Source organism: Staurois parvus, unplaced genomic scaffold, assembly GCF_062004578.1.
Source record: "Staurois parvus isolate SC_StPar_1 unplaced genomic scaffold, SC_StPar_1.0 ptg000071l, whole genome shotgun sequence".
Lineage (NCBI taxonomy): Eukaryota > Metazoa > Chordata > Amphibia > Anura > Ranidae > Staurois > Staurois parvus.
The window spans coordinates 555,724-570,721 of NW_028317867.1; the positions used below are offsets into that span (position 1 = coordinate 555,724).

At 39.9% G+C, this 14,998-nt stretch overlaps 1 protein-coding gene across 1 annotated transcript in view; it reads right to left on the reverse strand.

The window, feature by feature from the left end:
• LOC149469389 (uncharacterized) overlaps window positions 1-14,998 on the reverse strand; it is a 119,018-nt gene that overhangs the window by 83,497 nt on the left and 20,523 nt on the right. Inside the window, exons 6-8 of the mRNA XM_089669318.1 lie at window positions 4,236-4,293; window positions 2,118-2,206; window positions 1,618-1,693 (exon numbers count right to left, since the gene is read on the reverse strand). Of these exons, the coding sequence (XP_089525444.1) occupies window positions 1,618-1,693; window positions 2,118-2,206; window positions 4,236-4,293 (223 nt within the window). The remainder of the gene's footprint in view (window positions 1-1,617; window positions 1,694-2,117; window positions 2,207-4,235; window positions 4,294-14,998) is intronic.

The following is a 14,998-nucleotide window of genomic DNA, read 5'->3' on the forward strand; positions in this document are numbered from 1 at the left end:
TTGTATTTTGGTAACTACAGTAGCCCTTGTATTTCTGGTACCCTATTAAATAAGCATGTATGCTATTAGCAACAAGACAAAATGTTAAATATAGTACAGATTATATAAAAGACTTAAAATGTCTAAATTTCTGAGAAAGTCTTTCTAGGAAATAATTCAAATATCTAATTTATGACGTTTTATTTGGTACCAATTGTTGCAGCTTGTTATGCTTAAAACTATAATTTTATGGCCAAGGAATTTTTGTATGGATGTCTCTGTAAACAGAAATCTATATGAACAAGCACGGGTGATTTTACAGCATTCAGGTATCTTCATTCATACCTACAGTACATACACAGCATACTACATGAAAGTATCAGAAATGTTTTTTTTTATTCACACAGGTTTGGCAGAGTGGAGAGTATTATTGCATTATTTGCAGCGTTTTTAATAGATTACAGTAAATAATTTTATAAGGATGAGCTTAAAACACAGAGATTTGAATCAACAAAAACTATGGCTAAACTATGGCTTGACTATGGCTTCCATAGACGTCACTGGGGTTTGGGCACTATGTTCGGAGTTTGGGGATTTTTGCATTTGTTAGGGCAACATAAATCGAACCAAACTTTGCTAGATTTACTCACCACTGGTTTTTGGTCTCTATTATTTAATTCGGCTTTACCTTAAAATGCCCAATCAGTTTCAGAAAAAAAAAAAAAGATCTTTTGAACCTGATGGAGAATTGAAGGCGTGTAGGTGGGGCCTATTTTGGGTACCTTGTTTGGGAGTAATCACAGTTCACCAATATTCTGTTTTCAGCAAAGTTGTCAAAGAAACAGATAACTGGTCTTTTGCAATGATATATGTACAGCGAATAAGACAGATATTATTAACTAGATGTGATACTGGAGGATAGCTTCAGTTAGCGTGGGTAGTCCCCGCCATGAAATACATACTGTAGCTTGCTCTGGCTCCACGTCTCTGTGGTGATCACCAGAGTATAAGACATGGAACAGGAGCCTGCTCTAGGCTATCCCTTCTCGCCTGGAACCTCTATGCTAAATACTCTCTCTTACAAATGTTTTCCCGTCCTCAACCATTAACTCACTAGAATCACACCAAAATTATATGGGGTCCTTTATTTAAAAGGTTCTGTGACCCAAGATGGCTGCTGAGGTCTCTCAAGAGTTCAGTGTACAATCAGACTACTTTTCTCTCTCAAGACTCTGTACAGGATCAATTCCCTTATGAGACTCCTCTTCCCATGCAATATTGGCACTAAGGGGTAAATTTACTAAAACTGGTGCACACAAAATCTGGTGTGGCTGTGCATTGTAACCAATCAGCTTCTAATATCAGTTTCTTCCTTTAAGTTTTAAACAATAAAACTTAGAAGCTTGTTGGTTACTATGCACAGCTGCACCACATTCCGTGTGCACTAGTTTTAGTATATCTCCCCCTAAGCCACCTACAGGTGGGAGGGCTAACTGCACCTGCCTACAGTAAGTGCTAAGGTAACAAATCAAGTCATAATCAGGTATCAGATAAGCAATTATAAAATAGTTTACACAAAGGACTATTAAAATGATCTGTATATCCCATAGAGTCGAATAACTTAGTTAAAATACCAACCTCAAGAATAATTTCCTCTTCTGTAAGAAGGATAACACGATCTCTAGACAATTCCAATTTCAGCTTTTGCATCCGTCTTGGAGTAATTTGATGAAAGAAAATTAACTTAAAATACAAGTATGTACAACACAACAAAAACATAATTTAATTTTTTATCTTTCAATGCTCCTTCACAATGACTGAAAATTACAGTGGAAGTGCACACAAAAGTTAAAAAATTCAAAGATTTTGTTGATAAATCCATTTATTCTAAATAGTCATGTGAAAGCCTGTTGCAGCTTACCAGTCCTTAAATGAGGTGGCTGCATTTGTTCTCTTTTTCAGCCTTTTATGCTCACCTGGTAAGCCTCCGTCTCTCCTCATTGCCATAGCAATGTAGCAGATGTGTTCTGTAGTCCTGGGACGTAAGAACAATGCTAAATGATAAGAGTGCACCACAGGCAGAGTATACATTGATTTATGAAAGCGAACATCCACATAAAATGACAAGTAAAGGATACGCTGCTGTAGCCGGATCCCTCTTTTGGGGTTGGTAAGATAAATTTGCACTCATTACTTCTTCTATGATGTCATCCATCAGGGGATCATCCTGTAACCAGGAGTACACATGATAACAATCTTTGAGATAATTTCCTAAACATACTTAGTCATGCTCCCTGGACACAATGTTAAAAATACAAGCTATGGCCATGACCCACACAAATCATAACAGAATTCAGGGGCATTCTACTACAAGATGAAGTAAGAACTTACTTTTTTAAGTAAGCCCAAAATCTATTTCCCCTATATTGTACATGTAGTCCCCCTGTAGTACTGCACAGCCAGGCAACACACATTTCCTCACACACATTTGCATCCAGTCTTTGAGCTTTGTTTTTTTCGGTTTTATTATTAGGGATATTTAAACTTGGATGGGGTAAGGGGTGTATGGGATGCCCAAGGGTAACGGCAACAGAGGACAACTTTTCTGGAACTATATACAAATCTTTACTGCAAAAAATATCTTCTTGAGAGCTAATCAGCATCTCCTGTAGTACCACCCTAGACCCCAGAATCTCCTAATCCAGCTGTTCTGGGTGAAAGAGAAAGCATAAATCCTTTAAACAAATAAGTTGAGGGGTGATCAAGTCAAACTGGGACTTTTGAGTTCATATAATAAAGAACAAATTTGAAGGAGTGGGAACTGCATTATTTTTTTCATTTTCCCCTGCTACATTTATACACATATTCCAGTGCTTAACTAATGCCTGGAAAGCTTTGACATAGAAAGATTTCTGAGTACACCTGAACCATCCTAGGACAGCCTGCTTCGCTTCGTCATCAGTGCTGAAATCCTGACCTCCCCTCCGAGGAATTCTTGGAAGGATCCAAAGAGGTGGAAATCACTTGGAGAGAGGTCAGGGCTGTACGGGGGATGTGACAATACCTCCCAGGCAAGTTGCTGTAATGTGTATGTAGTGCAGTGAGCCGTAAGAGCTTGTGCATTGTCCTGAGGAAACAGAACGCCCTTAGCAACCAAACCAGGCTGTTTTTTTCGCAGACGCGTATACACATCCCTCAGAACATGACAACTCTTCTGTGCCAGTCAAAAGTGGAAAGCTTTTTATGACATGTGTCAGTTATCCAGGATAAGGCATTCCACAAGCTGAATGTTCATAGAAATGACTGCTGTGGGCTGGGAACCAAGATGACAGGGATCGTCGCTGGCGGATGTACGGCCATCTTTGAAACATTTACACCATTCAAATGTCTTACTGCAGCTGAGTCTCCTTCATTCACAAGAAACTTCATCACCACATGCTGATCCGTGCACTCACTAACACTGCTGTCTGCCATCTTGATTAATCTCTGGAATGGCCTGCGACATGTGTGCCGCCTATTAGTAATAGGACACACTTGCCACTTACTACTGCATGTAGTACTGCCATGCTAGCATCCCTTTTTATACCTGTAAAACTAAAAGTCCCAGTTTGACTTGAATGCCCCTTGTACATTAGGTTAAACAACCAATAAGGCCACATATCAGTATTTATATTTGTCCAATTGTTTAAAAAAAAAGAGGTGTTAATGGTTGCCATCACAATAATCGGGGGATAAAGAGTATTAACCAGGTGGAGGTGAAGGAATGGATAGTGTCTATAGTGAACCAGGAGTAGACGGGAAGGAGGAATGTATAGTTAGGAGAGAGAGAGTAGAGGTGTTGAGGTGGGAAATGGCAAGTTAGAGAGTAGGCCTCAATAGGCCTAGTTAGAGGGCAATCAAGGGTAGCAAGAGAGTTACAGTATGGGCGTAGGAATAGTATATGGAGGCAGCTATTGAAGGCAATTACAAGGATTCTAGACTATTGATATCCAGAGTTGCATTAATATGTGGTTCCCAAATGTGGAGGTATTTAATTTGTGTATCAATTAAGATAACATTTAAATATTCATTATTGTAGTGATTTGATGTTTAACCCTGTGGGGACGGGTTTTTTTCTTTCCAGGATCCTACAATCGTCTGACTGCTATGAGCATAAAGTGTAAACCCATTTTAATAACCACAAAAACATTCATTTTCAGTATTACAATATACAGTTTTAACAGGCATTATCAAACATATTTGATTTGGCAACATACCATTTCCAAGCCCTTCAGAAAGTCCGTCCCTAGTGGGTTTGTATTCGTGGGTTCTTTTCTGCCAAGAAATAGACCACAATTATTAGCTAAGGAATAAATATAATTATTGCATTGTGGGGCTAACCCTTACAATGATCTTAGTATAGAAGGTCATACAGGGCATCAGTGTAAAACATTATCAGACAAGGAATGTGCTATAAAATGAGTCAGCTGCATGTTAAGAATAGACAGCTGCTAGTTATGTTCTCATAATAACAAGCAATACTCTGGCTAATAAATAAAAAGTATGATCTGATTGTATTTATGCTCATTGATACAGCAGACAAGTCTACAATCACATAAAATCATTTCCTCTGCCACCTGAGTTTAGATCTGTCCATCAATAGCAAACAATTGCTATGTACCAGAACCCTCTATGTCAATTGCTTCCACATTGCTGCAACATTATGAATAGCTTGGTAGCAGTAAAATGCCAATTGTATTTTCATTAGAAAAAATGATTCATCAACCACACTGGATAAACTAACTCTGTACACATGAACATGACCCATTTTTAATGCCAATTATTTAATTGGTCAAACTGTAAATCAACTAGTGAAGCTCATCTTAAAGTGAACCAGTTTTTTACCCACATACTCACATTATGAATAAAATCAGACTGGGACTACCATGGTATATAAATCACGCCATCCTTGCTGACTGCTGCCTAAATTTCCAATAGAAAATCTGTTCATGGATTTTACTTAGTCCAGACATACATCTTTATGTCTGTAGTTAATCCAAAAAAAAACGTATGTAAAGTGATTATGTTTTGTTGTTGGTAAACTGTAGAATACCAGTCTTACATCTGTAAGATTAAGGTATGACTCCAGTTAAAAGTTTTTTTCTTTTTCCTCATTAGTTGGGAAGAGTTAGAGCCTCTATTAAAATGTATTGATATTTGTGTTCCTTTTCCATTCCGATGCAAAATTCAAAAAGTCCTACTAGGTATTATATTTATATATTTACAAAAAAATAATAATAATCTATTCAAGTATATTTTTTTTACTGAAAAAAAAAAGCTAATAAAAAAAATATCTAAATAAGGCTATATCTAAATGTTCCTTTAATACGGCCACACTGGAGGTGGCATACAAAGTATTGTATCACTGGTATTGGGTTCTGGCTCATTTGGCCCAAGCAAACCCTGCCTGCAGTGATCGATGCTTTCGGGGTTGTGGCCGTGGTGTTGATGTATTGCATATCTGGTGGTCATGCCCGAGACTGATTGGTTTTTGGTCTTGTGTGTTTGGCCTCCTTTTCACCTTGTTCCATCTCCCCGTACGATGGGATGCTCAGTAGACTTTGCTTCATTGTCCCATAGCGGGCCTCTTGGCTCACCAGCAGAAGTTGGCTTCCTATTTGTTTTTGTCGGCCACTAGAACAATTGCTCAAGCATGGAAGCGCCTGTTTGTCTCTCTTCAGGGGATGTGGGACTGTATAACCACTATGATGCTTAATGAACAGATGTCGAGTATTTGTAACAACTCCCAAAGGAAATTTTTGAAAATATGGGAGCCGTGGTTGCAATATGCCTTTCCCACGCTCACCCCCGGCTAGTCTGGGGTTGTGATGTTGCTCGGTATTGGCGTTCCCGAACCCCTGTACATGTCATCTCTTTCCTTTTGTACTCCTCCTTTCTTTTCTTTTTCTGTTTGTTTTTGGTGTGGTGGTGGATAGCTGCCTTTGGTTTGAGTTATTGTCGATGTTATACCAATCGTTTTGTCATTTATGTGCCATTGATAGTCCCTGCGTGGGCGCACCCTTTGCTCTGTTGGTGTTAGAGCACTGTTTTCTTTATTTTTTTATGTGCAATTGATGTCCACTGTGTGGGCATGTCTTGTTGCTCCTGTTTTTTTTTAATGTTTATAAAGTAATAGAAATGATTGAAATACAGAAAAAAAACCTCCTCCAAATTGCCAAATTCCTTTTTTTTCTTTGCTGCTGTGATCCAACTTCCTGTTAGAGGGTGGCTACGTTTCTTCTCCATGGTCCCACTGTATGTGGCAAAACAGCCACCTTCTCTTGCTTGGTCCTAGGGACTATGGCCTAAGGAATTTGTAGTGTGTACGCAGTAGTGCACATGATCACAACAACATGTACTACTTGTTCCAACAGAGGGGGAAAATGAGAGGTTCGGCAGCTCATGAAGAATGTTACAAGGAGCAAAAAAGTACAATGAGAAGATATTTCATGAAAAATAGTTAGAGGGCAATATTACAGACTTTACAAAGCTGGATTTGTACCTAAAGTGATACTAAAGGTTCAGTGTGTTTTTTTTAAAAAACAACAAACATAATATACTTACCTGTTCTGTGTGGCTTTGCACAGAGCAGCCCTGATCCTCTCCTTATTGGGTCCCCCGACAATGCTCCTGGCTCCTTCTCCCTGCTGAGTGCCCCCATAGCAAGCCACTTGTTATGGGGACACTCTTGTGTGGTTGCTCCTGAGGCACACAGAGCATGGCTCAGCCACTCCCCCCCCGCACAAGATCGAGATAAGGCTCAGGTGAGTATTAGGGGGGCTGTGGGGGGAGCAGAACACAGGTTTTTTATTTACCTTCATGCATAGAATGCATAAAGGTAAAAATCCTTCAGCCTTTAGAACCACTTTAACACCACGGTCACACTGGGTGCGACTTGCCATGCGATTTGCCATGCCATGCAAGTTGCAAATCGCATGGCAAGTAGCACCCTATTGTCTGCAATTAAAGCAGTTATATCGGAGCAATTCTGACCTGGTCGGAGCCACACCAATTTCTAAAGTGTTGCATGCACTACTTCAGGTGCGACGTGCATAGACATCTGTGTCTTGCAAGCCGCAGATGTCTTGCAAGTCGCACCTCAAGTCAATGACATCCAACTTTGAAATCGTGCGACTTCACTGGAAGTCACATGATTTCAATGTTGGATCGGTGTGACCGGGGTGTTAAGGAAACTTATACATGCATGTATGATTGCGCTTGGAGTCAGAGCTCCTAAACTGCAAACTGATTCCAGGGCATTGACCAATGATTCAGCATGACATCCAGGGAACAGGAATTTTCATAAGGTCAGCAATGGCATCCTCAATCCTTTCTCTGTATACATTTTCTTTATGAAAGGAGCATTTTATTTTTAATTACATGAAAATTCAACCAAAAAGGTTCTTTTCTAGAAGCAGGAAAATATCATTAACCACCTAGTGAACCCCTTTCTTTCATCGTAGGAGTTTTCTGTATTTATTTTGGAGAGTTCCATACATCTGATAAAGTACTGAAACACTGTTTGACATAAATAAATGATTTCATAAAAGCAAACTGAAGTGCAGCATATGAATGTCAGCAAGATTTATTATGGGAGCCCTTATTCAAATTAATGAGCATCTTTCTGGTATTTTATTAAATGAGTTGAGCAGAGTCTAATGTACTCTGGCAAAGATCCAATGCTTTATAGACTCCAGCATGTAATTCCTTTAAGCCTTGCCTATCTTCACATCTAATTTCCTCTACATAGGATGTGAACTCTGTTATATAAATCCATTTCAGCTTGTTGGCTATCAAGTACATGCCATGCTGTAGTCATTGATTCTACTCGATTTTGTGACAACACTGAACTACAAGGCTTAGTTGGTCATAAACGTCCTTACTTCATCTTATCTTTAACTTTGAAATTCCAAACTGATCAATACATTATCATCAGAGCTTTATATCCTTGTATAAGTCATCACCTTGTGGCATCTGGATTGTATCATAAATAATGAGATCTGTAGCAGTTGTATAAAACACTTAGCTGACATGTGGTTGGGATGCAGTGCTACCCAAACCTTTGAAAAAATTTAAAATGTGAGGTCAATACATCCACAAAGTATAAAACCAATGGGAATTCACACAATTAGTTAACAGGCAAATCACCAGCTCTACATTAGCCCTGGTTCACACTGATGCGGTGCGGAATTTACAGTGTTTTCTGTGTGAATTCCGCACCGCATCAGAATGGCACCCCGTTCATGCAAACCGCTGCAGGTGTGTATGTTAAGTTAACAACACCCGAAAGCAGTCAGCAAAAACGAGGTGCAATGTGCAGAATCGGATTGCATAGGCGATTCTAGTGCTGACCCAAAAAAGGGTCCTGCATCTTTTCGGTGTGGGTGTGGTGCGATTAGAGCCATACAAAATGTATGGCTCCAATCTTCCCGAACACAAATTGCATGTGATTTGCACAGGAATGTGGTGCGGTTTCTTGAAACCTTGCATTGAAAATGAACTGTGTTCATATAACATAAACTAATCTCCAGGGAAATATTATCAGAAATCCTATTAAACACCAATTAATACGGTTATGTATTCAATAAAATGTATTAAATGTATTTATATATTCAGTTGTTGTAAATAACCAGATTTGACTTGGCATCAGGCTCTTCTAAAGCCCTGACTAGTAGAAGTGGGGGAGAGAGGGGCAGCAATCATGACAGCCACATGACTATGTGCTAACAAGGAACATGCTAACAGGAGGAGAGAGCAATAATGAGATGATACCATTCTGCTGCTTGTTTCTAACTGTATAGTCACAGGCTGAGTGCATAGAGCTGACCAGGCTGAAATGCCTAACTGCTGCAAAGAAAAGCCATGTCACCAACCTGGCTCTACTGCCTGTCGTGGCTGCGTACATCTCAGTACCAGATGGACAGAAATACTGAATGTTTTGGCATATAAAACAGCTCCCATATGTGGATCTAAGTTTTTATACTTTGATGCATGATGAACTTCTCCATGATGGCTAACAACTTGGAAGGCTTCTGTAGTAATGGAAATGGTGAGCAGGTTTATAGTAACATTACAGTGTTTGAGTTCCCTTTTCCTCTTGGCAGGAAGTGTGCACTCTCTCTTCCCACCATGCCCAAAGTGACCAAGGTTTTGATTTACTAAAGGCAAATCAGTTGTTGACTTTTCATGGGAAGTTGTACTTTGCATGGGAATTTGCCCGAGACCTTAGTGAATGTGAAGTTTACTTTGCAAATAATACCCTATTATGTGCATTTAAAAAAAAAACAAAAACATTTTTTTTTCTTGCATGTGATTGGACGAGGGAAGACAGCAAAACCTAATCTCTTTCACTAAGCTTTGGGGCAAATTTCTGCAAAATGAACAGTCTATTTGCTTTTAGTAAATCAACCCCCACAAAGTATGACTTTTAATTAAAGAAGATACAGTATTCCCCAAGTGCATAACTGTCAATTCACCCAGAAAACTAGGACACCTGGTTTTGAGATTCTTCCACCAGGTCTCCCTGCAACTGAAGCAAATCTTTTGAGTCTCTGAGGGATGCAGTCTCCGTGTTTATGGGCCACATTGGGGAGAAGGTGATGTCATTAGAAGTCATTAGAAGTGGGTAGAGAGCCTAAAAACCCAGGTCCAGCCTCTCTTTGTCTGCACATGTCCCTGTAAAGGTGACAAGAGGGAACATTGGTGGAGTATTCAGTGGCTGGGTGGCATGGGGGGGTCCTGGGTGGCAGAAAGGTGCAGTTACCAATGATATTTGATGTAGTGTCAGGGGTTCTTAGATTCAGGGAGGTTCAGAGCCAGGGGTTCAGCGGTAGGAGTACTGGGCAACCAAAACGTGCTGTGTCTTGGCTATTGGGGTGCAGTGTGAGGGGTCTTGGGAGGCAGGGATGTTCATAGTCAGGGTTTGAGTGGTTGCTGTGCTGGGTGTCAGAGAATTGCAATGTTACGGTGCTGAGTGCCAGGGGTACTGGATTCCTCATAGGTCTGAATGCAAAAGCTGTCTAACTGTAAGCCCGTGGAGAGTCTTCTCTAAATGAGAGCAACTGAATACGGTGTAATCTAAGGTAAGTAGAAGGAGGTTTAACTAACACTGGGGGGGCATTATAAATAAGTTAATTAAAGGTATAGATAGCTTCTAAGCCCCTTTCAGAACTATGTGTTTCAATAATGTTCATTTTGATGTGCATTACCACAAGGCAAGGTAACACGTAAAACTCTGTGAGGTGCTTTGCAGTTCCATTCATTTGGAATGACATCCCAATACACAAGTACAGTGTGTACCAACATACCTGCTCTGCCACATTGCAGTGCACCCGCAATGTGCATGTCTTGAATTGTGGTGCACTGCGTTAAAAAAAAAAGTATAGCTCTGATTTTTTTACATTGCTGCACATTCTTGATGAACTCTCTGCTCTATATGACACATATTAACAGGCAAAATACTACACATTAATTTGTATGCACTAACGTAAAACAATGGAACGGCTTAGTGTGATGGGAGCCTCAGTAGTTTGATCCGCATTGCTTGCCATGTGATATGTGGACTATGAGGACTGATTCATCTCATGGCTCCATAGAAGTCTGTGGATTTCTACTGAAAATGCACAGGAGTTCAGAAAACAGCCAAATTTAACATCTGCGAGGGTGTGGGTCCCTGAACTCAAGTTGTCTGCGTTCAATTCAAGGTGATGAATGACGAATTAGGAGCATCAGCTGTGTCTCAGTCCTGTGAAGAGATTCAGTCCTGCTGTCACTTTTTCAGCAGTTCTTTGCACTTTGCACTTATTTAAATGGACTCCTGTGCCCCAGGACATGCAGGAAAGAAGTCCCTGTACTTCTCCTGGAAATGCAGCCCCATGGGAACCTCGGTTCCAGTACAGTTGCGATTTCCAGTGCGGGCGGCGTGCCATTAGAATTAATGGCACCCGCCCGCTGGTCCGCATTCTTCTGTGCAGGTGATGCGGCTGCACGGATTATTGTGCGGATTCGCAGCGGCACCACCCGCACAGATGTGAACCTAGCCTTACAGTGCAGGGAGACTCCAATGCAGGATATTTTTTCTTGCAATCTTAGAGTTCAGCATTAAATATCGAATGAATAAAAAGCACAAAACATAAATAAACATGCATAAAAAGCACAGAAAATCAAATCTCTTACCCCAGTCAAATGCCTAGCCACCCTGATAACATTCATATCACAGGATGCATCAGGAAAGCTGAGGCAGCTTTTGACCAGAAAGTAGTGAGGAAAAACTTTTTTGTAAATTTTTTTGCCTTTTTGGCTATTTTTTAGGGCCGCGCACGGGACTTATACTTCATATACCTTTAGGATTTTAAGTCTGCTTTAATGTGTGTTTCAGCACATCTAATATGCAATTTACCATTAAAGCCCATTTATTTCAGTTATCCTAGGTTCACACCTAAGCATTTTCTGCAGTGTTTTGTGTTTTGCAGAAGCGCAGTACAGTCCATTTAACATGATTTCATATGGGACATGTTCACATCTCCACGTTTTTACCCGGTGTGTTTTTTGGAAAGGGTCAGGGACTTTTTTGAAAGCAAAAAGTTGTGTTTTTGGTTCTACAGACTTCAATGGAACGCTGCAGAAAAGCATGTATTTCGTTTTTGCTGTGTTTTTGATGCATTTTGCATTTTACATCTGCCTACCAGCAAGAAAAAAAAATGTTCAAAAACACAAAACATAATGCAGAAACAGCTCAAACTCAACCTGCATAGATGTGAACCTAGCCTTAGACCTGATCACAATAAAATAATGCATTTAAAAGAAACAATGTATGCAAATTGTTTGCGCGATTGTCTTGCATGTTTCAATTTATGTCAACCGGAAAGTCTCAAAAATGAAAAGCACAGATGCATTAAAGCATGTCAAATTGTATTTAGTGTTAATGAAACTTTAACTTTAGACACATTTATCTTTTAAAATGCCTTTCATTACACAAAAACAAAATGTGACAGCCAAATTGGAGTGTGCCTTTGATTTTATCCAAAGCAGCATTGGAGTCAATGTATGGGCAGGAAGTGTTCATACACATGCACATATCCAAAGTATATCATATTGTTTTGCATGATATGACTAGTGTACTTTCAAATCAGATAGTGGGGTATTGCTGGACAATTAGGATCAATTCACTAAGTTCAAGGAGTTATTTTATCTAATGATAATTTTGCTATTAACACATCCCATTTATGAATATTTCATGCCTCTAATAATAATTTTTACACGTGAAATAGTTAGTGTACTTGCTGTAGCAAATTAGACAATGCTCATAAGTATTTGCCTTCCTCTGGATCTACTGTGAGCTTACCCACATGGAAGAGAGATATATTTCCAATATATTTAGACAAAAAATTATATATGTGACATATATTTACAATATATTGGCCTACGCTAATATATTTTAACATGTATTCTAAAAAATTTTAATTTAAATATATTTTCTAAAGGCATATATTTAAAAATATATATTTTTTAAATATATTCTTCAGATTTTTTTTTAACATATAAAAAAGTCATTTTAACATATATTTTTGATATATTTGTAAATGCATTCCAAAAATCTAGATTAAATGTATTTTCAAAGACATATATTTGAAAATTTATTTTTAAAAATATTTTTCATATATATATATTTTAATATATAAAAAACACATTTCTACATACAGTGTATATATATTGAAATATATTGAATATGGCCAAAATTGTAGTATTTAAAATATATGTCAATATATTCGGGAAGAAAAATGTTTAAAATGTATTTTTCTTCCACGTGGGTTGTGTTCTGTCTGTGCTGGTTTATTTATTTTAAAAGACTTGTGTGTCTTTTTTAGGCTGACTAAAGCTAGGCTCACACAATTGTGGGTGCGGGAAGGCTTATTTATTGCAGGCGTTTCTACACCCACAGGTAGCCACAAAAAAGTGCTGCTTTTAAGTAGACATGCGGGGAAAATGTGCCACAGTTTCCCGCACCTGAAAATACATGCTGCCAAAGCACCATGTGATTTCCCTGCAGCTGCGGTTTTCTTAAAAGGTACAATGAATTTTTACCTGTGTTTCAGTAACCTATTTAAATGAATGTAACTATTGATAATTGTTATTTTTCATCAATGAGTATTTTATCTCAGGCAGCATTATTTTATTACCATTCGGAATGGCTCATACTCTGTCAAGTGGGGGTGTGGGGTAACATGCCTAAACCTATCTAGTTTCAAGGGTCATTCACACCTGCCCAGTTTGCTGTAGCAAACTTTCACACAGTTTGTGAATTTGCTACTATGTTAGACTAGCCCATTAATTTGCAACATTCTCAATGCAATGCACCAGGAATCATGCTTGCAGCATTCTCAGTTGTGCACTGTGGGCAGCAAGTATGGCAATGCATTGACGCTTAATGCACTGCGTTACAATGCACATCCATCAGCAAAGTATGTTTGGGTGCCTAGAATGTGCACAGAACTTCCTCATTTAAATTAAAATTTTTATTTATGTTTCTAAAATAAAAAGTAGCAAATAACCCACAGTAATGCAAATACTGCTTAGCAGATTGACACTAGTGTCTTTAATGTATTATACTTTTGGAGAAAGTGCAAGAGTGTGTTAACGTGATATGAATAAAACTGATTCATAGTAAGGCCTCATGTACATGAGGAGCAGCAGGTCCTGCATATAGTCACCCATAAAAGTGAACGGCTGTTTGCAATTGTATCTGTGTAAACACCAATGGTTTCTGCATCAGTGTTTACCCCGCGCCCCCCCCCATCCTATCCATCACTACCAACAACACCACCATCAATCCCACCCCGCAAGCCAAAGTCCTTGGCGTCATTCTGGACTCAAACCTTTCCTTCCAACCTCATGTCAAATCACTTACAAACACATGCAGGCTCCACCTTCGCAACATCGCCAAGATACGCACCTTCCTTACCCCAGACACCACTAAACTACTCGTACACTCCCTGATTATCTCACGCCTCGACTACTGCAACTCGCTCCTCACCAGCCTACCCCAGTGCAAGCTCTCCCCGCTTCAGACCATCCTGAACTCAGCGGCCAGACTCATCCACCTCACCAGCCGCTCCACCTCTGCCACCCCCCTCTGCCTATCCCTCCACTGGCTCCCTATTGCCCAATGCATCAAATTCAAACTACTCGCTCTGACCTACAAAGCCATTCACAACACTGCCCCTAACTACCTCACCAACCTGATTCCCAGGTACCACCCTACCCGTACCCTTCGCTCTTCACAGGACCTCCTTCTATCTTGCTCCCTGGTCTCCTCCTCCCATGCACGACTGCAAGACTTCTCCAGGTCCTCCCCCATCCTCTGGAACTCACTACCCCAATCCATCAGATTGTCACCTTCCCTCCTCACCTTCAGGCGCTCCCTGAAAACCCACCTCTTCAGGGAAACCTACCCCACCCTCACCTAACAGCCGTTCTCCTTCATTCCTCCTACCACCCCATCCCCCGCGGCCACTTCCTCCTGTACCACTACCCACTCCCTCCTAGACTGTAAACTCGAAAGAGTAGGGCCCTCTAACCCCTCGTGTGCTGTTTGTAGTTGCTGTACTGTTTCATGTATTGTCCCCCCCTCTATTGTACAGCGCTGAGCAAACCCTTTGGCGCTATATAAACTCAATGTAATAATAATAATAATGCATGTGTATATGGCTTATTTTCCAAAACACACCACTTTCACATTTGGGGAAATATGACGTACGTGCATGCATGGGTAAACACTGATGCAGAAACTAATTGAGTAAACTTTAATGGGTGACGGTATGTGCATTTTTCACAGACTGAATAGGGAGTCTCTCTTTTCTGCAAGGAGACCAAGGTGTGCACATTGCTGCTTCTGTGTGCACAGAAACCTGCCACAAGTCTGCAGCTGTGCAGTTGCTCCAGGCAGATCCAGAAGTGAGCTGACATCTGAAAAATGTATTGC